At 38.9% G+C, this 15,383-nt stretch overlaps 4 protein-coding genes across 4 annotated transcripts; 3 read left to right on the top strand and 1 right to left on the bottom strand.

The window, feature by feature from the left end:
- Positions 1 to 688: 688 nt before the first annotated feature.
- Positions 689 to 3,100, top strand: L201_002449 (uncharacterized protein; the record flags this gene model as incomplete). Its single annotated transcript, XM_066218225.1, has 6 exons — positions 689 to 744; positions 886 to 1,136; positions 1,191 to 1,326; positions 1,393 to 1,484; positions 1,542 to 2,881; positions 2,957 to 3,100. The coding sequence occupies 6 exons, from the start codon at positions 689 to 691 to the stop codon at positions 3,098 to 3,100; spliced, it is 2,019 nt and encodes a 672-aa protein (XP_066074322.1).
- A 203-nt stretch (positions 3,101 to 3,303) lies between these two features.
- Positions 3,304 to 8,343, bottom strand: L201_002448 (uncharacterized protein; the record flags this gene model as incomplete). The annotated part of the gene is made up of 14 exons (XM_066218224.1): positions 3,304 to 3,486; positions 3,592 to 3,802; positions 3,890 to 4,123; positions 4,186 to 4,352; positions 4,418 to 4,564; positions 4,620 to 4,735; positions 4,802 to 4,940; positions 5,011 to 5,469; positions 5,529 to 5,651; positions 5,714 to 6,086; positions 6,156 to 6,639; positions 6,690 to 6,792; positions 6,863 to 7,031; positions 7,103 to 8,343. The coding sequence occupies 14 exons, from the start codon at positions 8,341 to 8,343 to the stop codon at positions 3,304 to 3,306; spliced, it is 4,149 nt and encodes a 1,382-aa protein (XP_066074321.1).
- A 435-nt stretch (positions 8,344 to 8,778) lies between these two features.
- L201_002447 (uncharacterized protein) lies at positions 8,779 to 11,830 on the top strand (the record flags this gene model as incomplete). Its single annotated transcript, XM_066218223.1, has 15 exons — positions 8,779 to 9,131; positions 9,198 to 9,486; positions 9,550 to 9,614; positions 9,673 to 9,791; positions 9,863 to 9,925; positions 9,988 to 10,087; positions 10,142 to 10,217; positions 10,280 to 10,430; positions 10,492 to 10,701; positions 10,766 to 10,910; positions 10,975 to 10,983; positions 11,054 to 11,066; positions 11,128 to 11,457; positions 11,531 to 11,671; positions 11,735 to 11,830. The coding sequence occupies 15 exons, from the start codon at positions 8,779 to 8,781 to the stop codon at positions 11,828 to 11,830; spliced, it is 2,160 nt and encodes a 719-aa protein (XP_066074320.1).
- Positions 11,831 to 12,598: 768 nt separating this feature from the next.
- L201_002446 (uncharacterized protein) lies at positions 12,599 to 15,213 on the top strand (the record flags this gene model as incomplete). The annotated part of the gene is made up of 5 exons (XM_066218222.1): positions 12,599 to 12,695; positions 12,808 to 13,315; positions 13,409 to 13,911; positions 13,978 to 14,116; positions 14,220 to 15,213. 5 exons carry the CDS (start codon positions 12,599 to 12,601, stop codon positions 15,211 to 15,213), a joined length of 2,241 nt encoding a protein of 746 aa, XP_066074319.1.
- Between the last annotated feature and the right edge of the window lie 170 nt (positions 15,214 to 15,383).

Below are 15,383 nucleotides of genomic sequence, written 5' to 3'. Positions count from 1 at the left end.
ATATGAGAGAAAATGTTTCTAAGCAGGAATCTACTTGCGATATCTGCTGTTGAAGCGAAGTACTACAGCTGATCTTGTAAAGCAATGATAAGTTGACGTCAAAGTAAAGGGTGGAGATATATCGTATCTAACGTTTGAAATTGAGCCAATCCCTGATGATAACGATGAAAGCGGAATGCAGTAATGAATTTAGATGATTTTAATTGAATTATTATCGTTTGATTGGATTCTGAGAACTTGAACTGTATTAAAGAATGTATATAAGTTGATTTTTCACAATAAGCTAGTTGATCCAGAAAACGAGCACGGGCCTTGACTTTTGACAGGAAGCTATCGATATCGAAGAAGCTGTTGGCGACGGGGTGAGAAAGTTGAATAGTCGTAAGAGCGTGATGAGTCGTGAAAGAGAGTAATTTTGCGTCCAGTAGGTTCTGAGCGATCTGTTGCTTGATGACAGTGGGAAATATATGACCAAATTGAAATAAGGAAGGAAGATGATGAAAGTGGATATATATGGACATCATGGATGTTGATTGCTTTCTTTTGGTGTTATGCGCTTGGACGCGTCTGGGTCTTAAGTGGGTCACTCATTTATGTTTCATGTTGATTTCTTACTTTCTCGCAACCCGAATATCTATTTCTCCGATATTACTTGCTCATAGAAGCTGTCCTTTTCAAGCTATTTTTCATGCTCAATAAGCTCTACTCTTTCTCATCAACTATATCCAAAAGAGTAGCAGCCATGTATGTCACAAGACTGGCACGCTCGTCTCCTAGACATGTCAGCCAAATAGTGAGAGCTTCACTGCGGCCGGCGGTAAATACTATCTATCAATCCCACTCGTTCTCATCCATCCATACGAATTCTTCTTTTTCCCCTTCCAGGACCGCCCTTAACGTCTCAAAACGATATGCATCAGCAGCTACAGCTATCCAACCTCCAGAGCCTATACCAATTCCTATAGCAGCGGAAGAAATATCTATCAAGCCAGTACAAGGAGCGGAAACTATATTACCTGTACTGAAGGATATCGAGAATTTACTACAAAACGAAATAGGAGGAGATGATATATGGTCAAGAAGAGTTAAGGGTATAATAAGAGATCTTTCAGTTGAGAGAAGAGGTAGAATAGCAGGTATGTAGCTTACACGTCATTGTTGTCTATTGAGCTAATAATTATGTATGATAGTCATTGGAGATGATTTAGCTGCACCAAAAGATGTAGTTTCTGCTTTACTACAAGATCCTTTGGTGGATAACGAAGAAAGTAGAAAAGCTTTATTAACGAGGCATGAAGGCGCCAATATTGATGTTTTCCAGATAGGGTAAGCTATAGTCTCATGATACTCTGAAACCTAATAAGCGATCTGACATAATAACGTTCATTGTAGTCATGGTTTGAGGCCGCAGAGGGAACCAGAAGCCTTATCTTTGGCTGCATCATGGCTCCAGCTGACTGGATATGATGTAGTGGAGATAAATGGTGAGTCGTCTGTGAAGCGAGTCTTTTATAATCAGTAGCCTGACTGCTGTTCTTCAGCCAAGCAACCTGAAGATACGATATCGCATCTTTTAAATACCGATTCCTTAATGGTGGTCATCGACCCAATTCGACTTCTTGATACACCCCAACTTTCCTCTGTACTCCCTTTAGCACTCTCAAGGGGCTCAGTACATATCGTCATAAACGGTCACCTTCCTCCAAGGACATCCCAAGCTACCATCGAAGCCAAATTACGAGATCAGCTAAATCAGATAAAGGTGGAACCTGTAGATGAAACCACTTTCAATTCTTCTTCAGTACCAATATTCTTCGTCAAAGCTGAGAAAGCCTTAAATGCACTTGACGCTTTAGCAATTGGTCTACAAAATCAAGGACCTTCAACATCAAATTTCAAAACTAAAGCTTTCGATATCTTCCAAAAAGAATTTCTAGAATCTCATGTAGGACCATTACAACAATCTTTAACGGCATCTTTAGGATTAATATCTGAACCCCAATTAAATACATCACGTCAAAATGCAGGATTAGCTTTAAATCATATTGAAAATATAATATTTAACGATAGAGATATAGTTAAAAATGCTGAACATACTGTAGGAGAATTACGTAGATTAAGTCAAAAAGGAACGACAAAAGCAAAACATTTAAGTATATCTTCAAGAGGAATTGAAGGTGGTTTAGTTGAAGGATCAATTGAATATGATTTAGAAAAAAATAAAAATGAATTAGAATTTTTATTTAAAGGTAAATTAAGTTGGCTAGGTGGATTAATTGGTAAAACAAGAATTGATGATATTCAATTTGATTTAAATAATTATTTATTAAATAATTTTGGTAAAAATTTAGAAAATCAAATTATTTTTGAATCTGGTCAATTATCTTATTTACAAAAAAATTTAGATTTAAAATCAAATAAAATTATTAAAGAATTATCAATTTTACCTATATCATCATCAAAATCATCATCGTCATCATCAAATTCACAAATCAGTCATCCATTTACATCACCATTATTATTAAATCATTTATCAACTTTATCATTATCTATACCACAATTAACATCAAAACCTATACCATTGTTAGAACCAATTATAATCAGAAGAAATCAATTATTAAATCAATCAATTCCAAATTTACAATCTTCAGCACAAAAAACTTTGTTATTAACTTATTCTACATCTTTATTGGGTTTATCATTAAGTTGGTTATCTTATGTACCACCTATAGAAATTTTTGGTTCAACTACAGCTATTGGATTAGGTTTATTATCAATTGTATCTTCAATAGCTTTAGGTCAAAAGTTATGGAAAAAGGCTCAAAAGAAATTTTGGAGAGATTGGTTTAGAATAACTGCTATGATGAAAGGTGATTTACAAGTAAGTTTGTTCCCCCTATACATAGCAATAATCCAATTACCACATCAAATGCTGATCTTGGTAAATTCCCGTCAGACTCGTTTCGACACTGCTTTGGTAACTCAGATATTAGCTAAACCAATAGCAGCAGCAGATGGGTTAGAAAAACTCATACAGAGAAGAGAAAGAAGATTAGATGAGTTGCAGGATAGAGTGAATGCTTTAAGTAAACGTATATGACAATGGTGGATAATACAAGGCGAAAAGCGAGATAGTATTGGGTGAATAACATACAACCAAGCTCTGCGCAAGAGATTTAGTCAAACCGACATAAGGCTGAATCACAAATAGCACATTAATTGCATCACAAATGTATAGTTACACGTATATGCATTTTTAATGTCAACAAGACAAAACCCCTATGATCCTATGATCCTATGATGCTATGATTCGCCAATCTCCCAACCTTCTATACTCATTGATAAAGCATGTAAATCGATTAAATATGTATTCAGTTCTGATGAAGGTGCATCATCTTGATCTGCTTTACATTGTAGGTTAAGCATTGTGTTGTAATCTTCAAACGAGAAAATAGGTTTTGATTGTTTTAGTTCTTCAAGCATTTCCTAATTACGGAAGAAAATATGCATGATCAGCGGTACGTTCTCTATTAACCAGATTTTTACTACCACCTTGAGACAAGGCCAAATGGGTGCGAGTGATAAACTCACTTTAGGACCTTTATCGTACAATTCCCAAAATTCCATTGCTCTACCTAATTGACCTTCTTTTGATGCAGGTGCAATACCTCTTAAAGTTTGTTGTAAAGCTAAAATATCTCTTTTAATCTTTCTTACACCCGCAGCATTAACCATCTTAATGTTTTTAGATGATGTTATAAATACTTGATCAACTAATTGACCTAATCCCCTGAAAACGAAACTAAATAAATAGATAACAAATTAGTACTTTGGATACTCTTTTGGAATTTTTTTTTTCATTTTTGAACAGAAGGAATTATTTACTAACCTATGATCATCGCCCAGTATTGTCCTTTCAGCAATCTCTTCAATTTCCATTAGAGAAGCATTGAGGTCTAAAATATCAGAATCAGGTTCTAAAGCTTCACTTTCCAATCTGAAATCTCCTTTCCTCAGTGATGCACTAAGATTACATATTACCCTGCATCGAATTTCTAGTCTGATGGTGTTCAGTACCATCTCAGCAAGTTGTTCGTATGTCTGAATGATGGCTTCGTATCGCCTGATAGATAAATGTCAGCTTGAATACCTTGACACGTTCTTTTGCTTCAAAAATGAGCTTACTGTGCCATGGCCCGGGTGAGAGGTAACCTAGGTGCATCTCCACTCATCATTGATACGGGAGCAGGTATATTTGCAGACAAGAGATCCATTGAGGAATGTTCGTTATCTGGGGAAAGGGGTTCTTCGGCAACACTTTGCAAGTCGAGTAGAGAATCGATAAACCATCGCTGTAGATAGTTGAACTAGTCAGTATCAAGCTCGGCAATAAGTATCGTGCAAGGCAAGCACTTACCAAACTTTGTGACAGATTTCCTAAAGCTTCTAATTTTCTCATAGAATTGATTAAATTCTTCTCTACGAGGCCATCGTCACCTAATAAATCGAATTCTAGCTTGATCTCTTTTTGTTCTACACTGATCAGACCAGCTCGATCTGTATCCTGCGAATTGCAAAGTGTGAGCTCCCTCCAATCAAGAGACTTGTAGATCACTTACTGGAACACCACGTAATTCAAAAAGGATTTTAATAATATCCTCTCTTTGTGCCCATATACCCGGCAAAGCCAATGGTGCTGTTGGATTTTCTATAGTGGCAGGCAATGAAGCGAGCTCTATGAGGTGATCAAAAATGATTAGATCAGTTAGTCCACAAAGCTTTCCATCCAGGATCAACTAACCTTTGAACCGTGAACTGCATTGCTGATAGTATTGTACTATCACTCCAACAATCAAGCGACTGTAATTTTCTCGATGGAAAGGTGTAGTTTGAAGCATAACACATAAGCTATGTATAAGTGCCATAACTCTTACACTAGACTGTAAGATGTATGTTGCGTCAGTTCAAGAATCCAAGACGGGTTCAAGAAGATGATCAAAGTTGACTTACTTTCAAAGGGGGAATGACGAAATCTTTGGAAGTTGATCTATCAACTTGATAAGCATCATAACCTGAAACAGCTTGTTGGAAAGAAGCAGTAACTTTCTGATCTAATTGAGGTAAAAAAACTTTTACTACAAAATCTTCTAAAACGGTGGAGAAAGCTCCAGTGGCATCTTCGAATCCAGGTGGAACAATAAATGTAGCTCTTTCAATTAAAGATATGGTAGGTTGGAACAATGTCGTAACGTTAAATGCGTTTGGTGGGATTAAAGTTCTGTGTTTTCCTGCTGTCGAATATCTGTCGTCTGAATCCGTTAATACAGTTAAAGTAGCGTTTTCACCTGCAACTTGCATCGAAACTAATCCAGGTACAGATATTCTCAAAGCTTGTTGCAGTTGATCATCGATTGGTTTAATCTCATTCTGAACCGCTCGAGTATCCGTGTCGGCAAATTTGAACATTTGCTGTAGAGGTAACAATCAAATCAGTGAACGCTTTTGAAAACAGGATTGATCCTCCTTACCTTCTGCTTATCTCGTGCCCATCTTCCATCACGCAAAACTTCGTTGATGGTAGGTATGGGATGTCTATCCAATGTTGATCCTTGACTATCATCGGTTAAATATGTTCTGAGTAATGTTCGAACCTGTTACGCGATTCAAGACTTCAGCTTTGTAACTCGGAAGGGCCAGGGAAAGCTGAACTTACTTCCTGCTGGATAGGTTTCCAAATCTCCAATACTGGGATTGTCAATGATGTTGAAGAATTGGATAAGGACGAATCCTTGAAATCTCTTCTTGACGATATCCATCTTGCGACTTCGTAAATTACACGATGACTTTCCAACACAGCGGCTAATTTGGAATATAATGTCCAGAATAGGTCCCTCAATATGGCTGCATGTTGTGGTGGTCCCGTGGCACCTAAAGATATCTCGATTCGATGCGTTTCGCCAGGAGCAAATAGTGAACGACGCTTCAAGCTTGAATCTGGTCTTGTTGAAATCAAAGAATCAGGTGAAGGACCGAGGAAAGAAGTAGGTCGAAGGGAAGAATCGATCTCTTCTCGCCGGGCTTCGGATCTGGTTCAAACGGCACATTTGCGTTAGCTGTTTGGTCCGACTCCGGAACTCGTTCGCCAACGGACTTACCTCTCTTCTACTTCATCTAGTGTCGTTTCTACCAAAGCATGTATTTCTCCTGGTACCCTTTGAGAGATCATATCTAATGCGGAGCCTAATTTACCCATGGCTGATAAAGCTTCTAAAAGAGTCTCCATATAAGCATATGAATCTGCTTCTGGGTTATTCGATTCGCCTTGACCGTGAGAAGGACCAAGTAATGATGATAGAGAACCGTGAGAACCAGCTTGACCAATATTGTTCGAGCCTGCTCGTGAGTGCGTTATAGCAGGTATATCAGGAGCTGAATTCAAGTCGGAATCCATATAATCTAGTAGAGGATCGTGACTTGGCTTAGCAGCAAGATGATTAAGGTATCTTGAAAATTTGGAAGATGGTCCAGGTCCGGCAAGAGGAACGGTATCACCGTTGACATTAGGCGATGTAATGAGGGTCAAGTCGGAAGAAGGGGGAATAGATGGTAGATCTTCGTTCTGAGGTTCAATGATGGGGACTATGTATGATATGTCAGCCAAACACATCATGCAGATATATCCAACTTACGAGTCTGTTGTCCCGGCACATATGTTTTCCATCTTGAATCACTGTAGAAAGTCTTGAGATAAATATGGTTATGCAATTCTTCCACAAGAATCTCAGTAAGGGTCTATATGTGGTAGCAAATGTCTGTCAACTACTGCAAGAATTTGCTATAATATGCGATGTGTACGACTTACCGCTTCTTGCGATACAAAGTAAGCTCTCAAATCCGACAAAGCACCAATCTCTGCTAACTCAGGCTTATTTATCGTTTTCAACGATCTAACCAATATCAAAGCCGCTTGAAGGAATCGCTTGTCACCGATGAGTGATTCTAACTGATCCGGTATTTGCTTGAGATGATCACTAGTAGTACAATCAGCATTCGCCTTCATGTTATGTTTCTGGCGTATAAACAGACTCATCGATTAACTCACATAGTATCCAAGATTTTCAACATATCTCTAACCATTCTTTCTCTTGCTCTTATACCTGATAATTCAGATTTACCTTTACCTGCGAAACCATCTCTAGCTTCTCTCAAGCTTTCCTTTGATTTTTTAACTTGTTCTTGAGCTTTACTTAATGTTGCGATAAAAGTTGCATGTTGAGGTAACGACGCTGCAAAAGATTGAAAATGAGCTTGAACAGCAGCTTGTAATGCTGAAGATAAACTTTCATGTAATCTTAAAAAGGATGATAAGTTCGGATGTGAAGGTAGAGAGGAAGTTGAAGGTTTATCTTGAGATGATGATGGTGATAATAAAGACAAAGCTAGAGTTGATGGTGAAAAATCAGAATCTAAAATAAATGGCCAATCTTTTCTAATTTTCTTCAAAACTTCATCTATATCACTGAATTTACCACCACCATTTCCTTCGGTAGCATCCCATATTTCTTCTTGTTTTTTAGCTTTATCTCTAGCTTCATTTCTATTAGGTCTTCTTGCCGAGACAGGTTGCGTTTGTTTATTTTCTTGATCATCACGTTGTTGACCTTGTCTACTTGCATTCATAAAAGCACCAACAACATTCCTTAATTTATCTGAAGCTGGTCCACCTTGAAATGGTTGTGTAGCTTGTTGAGCTGCAGCAGAGGTTTGTTCACGTAAATTTACACGTTGTGTTCTATCTGCTGCAAATGGATCTGAGAATAACGCATTCCCCCCTGCTTGAGTTTGATTAGGATTGATAGGTGAGACTGGTGAAATTGGTGATACAGCTAAATCATATCCACCATTTGATCCAGTAGAAGGTCTTCTCGTATCTAATTTAACAGTTTGGATAGGTTTTAAATCTTGTCTTCTTGCCGGTATAGGCGCAGGTGCTGAAGCTGTTGATGAAGTAGGGGTACGAGAATACGATGGATTGGATGGTAAGGAAGGTGGTTGAGGTGCTTCCCTCATTCTTGATCTAGCAGGTCTCGCTGGAGTAGCAGGAGGAATAGTAGGTCTACTTGGTCCACCATTCTGTCTTTGTGGCTGATTTAAGTGACCGTATTGATCAGGGGGAGAGAACGCCTGAGATTGAAGTTGAGAGTGAGGTTGAGGCTGATTTTGGGAAAATGATGGGTATGGTCCGTTATCCGATGTGTATGCTCCCCTAAGATCGTTTGAAACGTAGGGTTGAGGTGATGAAATCTTGTATCGAGCAGAAGAAGGAGGTGGATTTCGTGACATGGTGATCCCTGCCAGAACGTTGAAGAGGGACAAATTTCACTGAATCAATGATTTTAACCATCCAATCCATAGCACAGAAGGACTATTGCTTAATTAATGCTCACGATATTGTTGATGACGCTTTGGACGGTGAGCACAACAGTGACCGAGGGTAGCAGGAATCTGTACGTTACTACACGTGCCGCTCACGCTTCTGAATGATCGCTGTTTTCCGCAACCGGATTACGTCACATGCAACAGGTGAACGTGAACGTGAACGTGAAGAGGGAAGCTTAAGATAGAGCTTAACCTTTTGTGATCCTTTTATACCTTTGTTTACACCTAATTGTGACTTGTCCCATTCAGACTGTAGTGATTGATTTTGTATATATAGCTCAATATAGACGCTCTTTCTCCTTTTCTTTTTGTCATTGACTCATTTGTGGACGTCGCAAGATGCCTACTCCTGCAACGACAGATCAAGCGGCTGAAAGCAGTGTCGCACCATCTTCCAAACATCAATATACATCTCTAGCTTCGTTACTCAAGAAATCTCCTCAACCAAATAATGCTTCACAAGATGATGGACAATTACCTGGTAGACGTACAGGTAACTCAGGGTGGGGATTGACTATTGAAGATGAGAATAATATAGGTAGAGAAAGAAGGAATAGTTCGAGATCAAAATCAAGAGGAAGGAACAATATCAAGAAAAACGATAATGATGAAAAGAACAAAGGACGTTTGAGTGCTTGGAAAATGATGGCTTTGACTATATCTATGGGTGGTAGTCAAATTGCTTGGACTGTGTAAGTTAGTCGTGAATCTTCAGAGCAGATGGTCAATGAGCTAATCTCGTGAGAACGGCTTTGTAGAGAATTAGGTTATGGAACACCATATTTACTCTCATTGGGGTTATCTGAACAGCTCACCTCTTTGGTATGGCTAGCAGGCCCTATATCAGGTCTTATTGCTCAACCGTTAATAGGGGCCATATCAGATTCATCACATTCAAAATACAGAAGAAGATACTGGATCGTTACAGCTACTATATTATTGGTCTTAAGTGGTTTGGGTTTAGCTTTCACTGAGCCTATAGCTAAGTCTATAGTGGACTTATTCGGTGGCGGTCAAGGAGATTGGGACCCAAAGAGTGTGAAATTAGTAAGCTTTGCTATATTCGAATCGCTCACATATAGGTTTAAGCTTATGACCTGAATATTCTAGGTCAAAAATACCGCCATAGGAATCGCTGTTTTCGCCTTTTACTGTCTTGATTTTGCTCTCAATGCGTGAGTCAGCTTACGTTCTAGTTCGATCTGGATTTCAAACTGATTCTCTGTGATATAGACTACAAGCATCTTTGCGTAATCTGGTATTGGATATAACGCCAGGAGAACAGCTAGCATCGGCTAACGCTTGGCATGGAAGATTCAATCACGTAGGAAACATAGTTGGTTTCACGATGGGTAAGTGAGCTCATCTTTATCTTCGTCAGGAGTATCGAAATTGACCTCACGAATGTAATTGTCACAAATAGGCTTCTTGAATCTCGCCAATGTACCAATTATCAGATTGGTCGGAGGCGGCCAATTTCGAAAAGGTCAGATTATAGATTGTTAACTTCCTCAATGGTCAAGCTAAACCCACTTTTGTCACAAATAGTATGTATCGTCGCTTTAATACTATTGGTCGTCACTGTATGGATCACATGCTGGACAACGGAAGAAACCGAAAAGGAGAGTATATTCGGTGAGAGAAGATCGTAAGTGATATGTTCGGCTCATGTCTGTTTCAAATAGCTCATAACAAGGTACAGGCGGATTCGAGACGTTATCGGTACTATCTATGAAGCGATACTACATTTACCTAAGCCGGTCAGAAGGGTTTGCATTGTAAGTCAGCTAGAAAGATCGCGAGATCAAAGTAACGAAGCTGAATGAATATCATAATCCAGGTCCAAATTGCCGCTTTTATGGGCTGGTTTCCTTACTTGTTCTACTCGACTACCTATGTTGCTGAAGTAATGACCCATGAAATCGGACATACTCCGGATACAGATACTGCTACCCGAGCTGGTAGTTTGGCTTTGCTCATTTACTCTTTTGGTAAGCTCACCATTCGACCTGTACTTTTGCTGTTGTTTTGTAATGCTAACCTCGCGAACAGTTGCGATCATTGCCGGTACACTTCTCCCTTATCTCGCTGCTAGAGATCGAAGGCTTCTCAAACCAGTATCCGAGAAGATCAGAGATGGAGAATTGTCAGCCGATGATTCAGAGGATGAAGATGATATAGAGATAGCTCGTATAAGGGAAATGGTAAGAGAGTGGAAAGCTGAAGCCGCAAGAGCGGGTAGACCTTTGAGACTTCCTACTAGTATGTCAAGCTAGAAAATTTTGACAGTGATCATCGGTTATTAGCTGACAATATGAATTTGTAGTGCCATTCATGCTACGGAACATCTGGACAGCTGGATTACTGTTATTTGGTGTTTTGATGGGATCTACTTTCTTTATCACAAAGGTTTGGCAAGCTACTGTTATGATAGCTTTGGTGGGAATATGTTGGGCTATCGCCTGCTGGGTGTAAGTGGTTAGCTGTTGAAGTTATGCGTATCCGATAGCTGACTATCTATCATAATCTCTTTAGACCATTTGCGTAAGTTTGATCTACCATGATACAGTACATTACGAGACTGACCGTATATAATGTACTTCCAACTATACAGCATTATCATGGAAGTAAGTCTCACATATCATCCTTTACGGAATATTTTCCGGTTCTGACCTTGAAAACCTGCAGTTCTTGAAAGAAATGTCAGACGCTCCTTCTGCCTCACCTGACCCAAGATCTGCGCGAAGCGCGGTCCCAACTTCAGCTGGTCCTGCTCCAGGATATCGACCTATACATGCCAGAGCAGCATCTACACCAATCGGTCCATGGAGATCAGTACCTGCATCGCCATCTAGACGTGAACGAGATCCAGATGAAAGAACACCTTTGACACGAAGTTACTCAACAGCCGATATTGAAAATGCTGGTGAAAGTATGGAATACACTGGTTCTGGTCCGGTTGCAGGAGGTACTATTATGGGTATTCATAATCTAGCTATTGTTTTCCCTCAATTTATAGTAGGTATCCTTATCGGGTTTGACGGGAAATAGAGGAATTGTCGACTAATTCTTGTGTTTGACTCTATTGTAGATTGCTGTAGTAGCTTCTGTCATCTTCAAATTAGCAGATCAAGAACCTGATATCACACCAACATCCGGTGGAGGTGCTGAAGGAGGTGAAGGTAAAAACGGTGTCGCTTGGGTCTTGAGATTTGGTGGCTTGATGGCTCTGGTGAGTCTTGACAATCGCAGTGAACTGTGGTGTACCTAATTCTGATAATATTTGCTGGAATAGGTTGGAGCACTAATCAGTCGAAAGGTACCGCCTACAAAGACTGAAAAAGCGATGAGGAGGAGATTAGCAGAGATGAGAGAAGAAAGTGCAGAGTAGTGGATCAAATCATGCAATAGATTGAATTTTCCAATGGGATTTTGCATCATAAGCGGAATAAATAGACGCAGCTTAATCAATATACTTAGTATAGATGAAGTACATGTTGGCAGAAATACTAGTCTCCTTGTCTAGCAAGGAGGAAACAGGAAAAATAAACACTAAGGTGATGGAGGAGGACAAAAGTACAGTAGGGGAGATAAATCCGTTTTTTGTATTACGTCAAAGATTGTAACGATTCTTAAATTTTACGCTTAACAATTATGTCTTTTCATGGATCAGTAAGGTATTTTGCGGTATTGTGACCACAAGCGATCTCTGCCTCCACAAAGAACCCATATATCTCCATCCGCTAGTCTCACTTACCTCTCCCGTACACGTATTTCTCCCTCTCGCTACTCAACTCTCCTCCGCCTGCGCTACCTCAACCTTCTTTAGTCCTATGTACATGCCCCTCCCTCCCTTCCTTCAGGACGACGTTTGACCGGAAGTCAACTAACAATCGAATTGAAGTGCCACTTCGGCTAAGATCAGTGCCACGTTGAACGATTATGATATTTCAGGGTCTAACGGTATCATTGTCTTTGTTTACACAACGCGCATGACTTTTCAGTTGATATCAATAATAATAATGTCTTCTGTTCTTTCTTTTCTTTCCCGCTTTTCAAAGTATAAAAAAATGGTTTACTAGGCTACTTCTTGGAGTTAATCACATACACTGTCCATAAATATTCATTGTCGATATATTAGAAAGAAGGATCACCCAAAATGGCCCAAAGACAGGGTCGAAGATCATTAGGTTTAGCACCTCTACCTGGTATTTCGGAAGGAGGTACTTTGACTGATACACAAAAGTTTGAAGACTGTAAGTAGTTATACAGATTCTCTCTCATATTTCCTCAGAATAAAGCCTTGAGACATACTCGGTGCTCATGGTATTCCCACAACTGACCCTGTCATCGTGTCTCTTGCGATAGTCCGTCGAAGACACAGTAAACAAAATAAAGAGATAATTTTAGATAATGTTACAAGGAAAACAATGATAAAAGGATTACAAGATGATATTGCAAAATTACACGTTGAATTGATAGAAATTAGACAAGCTAATCTAATACTACAAGCGAAATTGAAAAAGGCCCAAAAGAAGAACAGATTTTTAAGTCAAAATAATAAAAATGATAAACAGATCTATGAAGTTTTAAATACATTGATACTAGCTTTTCCAGCTTTAAAACAGTTAAGAGATTCATTTAATCCAGAAACTCGACAACAAGATGATGTGGAGATAGATACAAATATAATACCAATGAAAAGGAATGGAGATATAATATTGGATAATCAAGTTGAAAATACTTATGCAACTAGACCAGCTGAAATAGCAAGACAAAATCATGGTTTATGCTCTTTGATCGAAACCGGTGAACATGCTTCATCAAATGGATCGAATGAAGATGATGTAAAGACAATTAAGAAGAAGTTGAAAGGGTAAGTTATGTTCTTTCCACCAAACATATCTTCCGAAAGTTTTTCCTATCAATTATCATATCTCATAAAGCTGAAAGTGATTATTGCGAATAGACGACATACGGGTATGGGTTCAATAGCCAATTCCCGTTCACCAAAACGATCGATCCTCTCCCAGCCAGTGATACCAGAATTAAAACCATCAACTTGCGTCGGGTCCAACTCACCTTCCCCTTCAAGACTAAGATCCAGATCCAGATCGTTATCAGCATCTCCAAGTCCCAAGAAACAACTATCGAAATCAACCTCATCCTCAAACGGGAAACAACAACGTAAGAGGAGGGAAAGTGGTTTGATTACCATATTAGCTAGATCACCTTCACCTCAACCTCAACCTCAAATACAAGAGAACGAACCAATGATAGAATCACCTTTAGTAGGAGAGGACATGGAGGAATTGTCAGAATGGGAAGAAGGAAAAGCTATAGAAGTCGAAAATTTAAGTAATGAAGATATACCGATGCCTCAAGATTTACCCTCTTCAGCTTTTACCGCAAGTACGCAGTCAAAAGATATTGAACTGATGGATACCATAAAAGAAGTTAATAGTTCAGAAAGTAAGTTAGCTTTTTTTTTTGTTTTTTTTTTGGAATTCATAAGCTAAACAAAGCATCACTTCATAGGTGGTTCAGGTTCATCGAGACAAGCCGAATCATCCTCTACTGCTTTGACGGTTGAAAAAGCTACAACGGAAGAAGAAGGTGCGGTAAGAGGTAGAAGATCAAGATCAAGTGTAAATTACAAAGAACCAAGTTTGAGCAAGTGAGTACATTTTCCCAACTTTGATACCGCCTATCATTATACGATCAAGAAAGCATGTCCAGTAGAGCGTAACATGCTGATGCAGACTGTATTGGTTTCGTAGGAAAATGAGAAAACCAGATGGGATCTCGACTGAAGAAGTTTTAGCATCAACTTTGAATAATAACGTGAAACCAACTTCACGGAAGTCTATCGCTTCTGGATCCTCTACCGCACCGTCTTCATCGAAATCATCGGTCATAACACCTCCCAAGTCAACTTCATCTTCTACTGATTCGCCACTTTCACCTTTGCCTACCGACTATGATCCATCAATCCCGAATCACAATGATGATATACATCAAAATGGGAAAACCAAGACCACAAGAGCTGCATTACCTAAACAGACTACTCAAGCAATGAGAAGGAAGTCAACTCTACCTAAATCTTCCAATAAGAGGATTCTGTTGGGACAGCAGCAACAACAAGAAGACGACACTGATTTAATCAATGATCAAAACGATGATGAGGATGATGTCGATGATTTGATAGGGGTAGATAAAGGTTGGGAAGATGAATTAGATGATGTAGAATTTAAAACGAAAAATTTACTCTTGAATAGTCCTGCAAGAACAACGAATAAACGCAGTTCGAGTAAAGCTCAAAATACAAACATTATGGATGAAACTATAAGCAATGACCAAAAAGTGAATTCAATAATACCGAATAGCAGATCATCTTTTAAACCTACTTCTATAACAACGACATCATCAACAAATAAAACTTCATCTGGTATAGGTCTAGGTAGACCTATAATGCCTTCATTAACTACTTCCACCAATAAAGCAAACGGCAGTATAGCAACGACGACCACAAGAAATTTCACCCCCACAGGTAAACTCCTACCAAACAAATCAACACAATCAGATATCTTGATGGAAAGTGATAATTCAAATTTACCATCTTCATTATCGGTACCATTACAAAAACCACAACCAAGTCAAACGAGAAAAGTATCAAATAGTGATAAATCCAAATTAACGCCATCAGATCCACCATTGCCAATATCAACAAATGGTCTAAGGACAACTAAAAGGAGGATGAGTGCCGCTGTGTAAAATTAACTTATATTATAACAGTTTATAATCTTCATGTTGAAGTGAGAATAGATAGATGATAACCATATTCATATTGTAACCATTTTGTGTTTTTTATCTATATTTTGAACTGCAAGATATATTCCTTAATCAACGCAAACGTTGTGTTTGCTCGGTATTCAACCGATACC

The sequence above is a fragment of the Kwoniella dendrophila genome, chromosome 3 (genome assembly GCF_036810415.1).
Source record: "Kwoniella dendrophila CBS 6074 chromosome 3, complete sequence".
NCBI lineage: Eukaryota > Fungi > Basidiomycota > Tremellomycetes > Tremellales > Cryptococcaceae > Kwoniella > Kwoniella dendrophila.
This window is presented reverse-complemented; position numbering and strand designations above follow the sequence as displayed.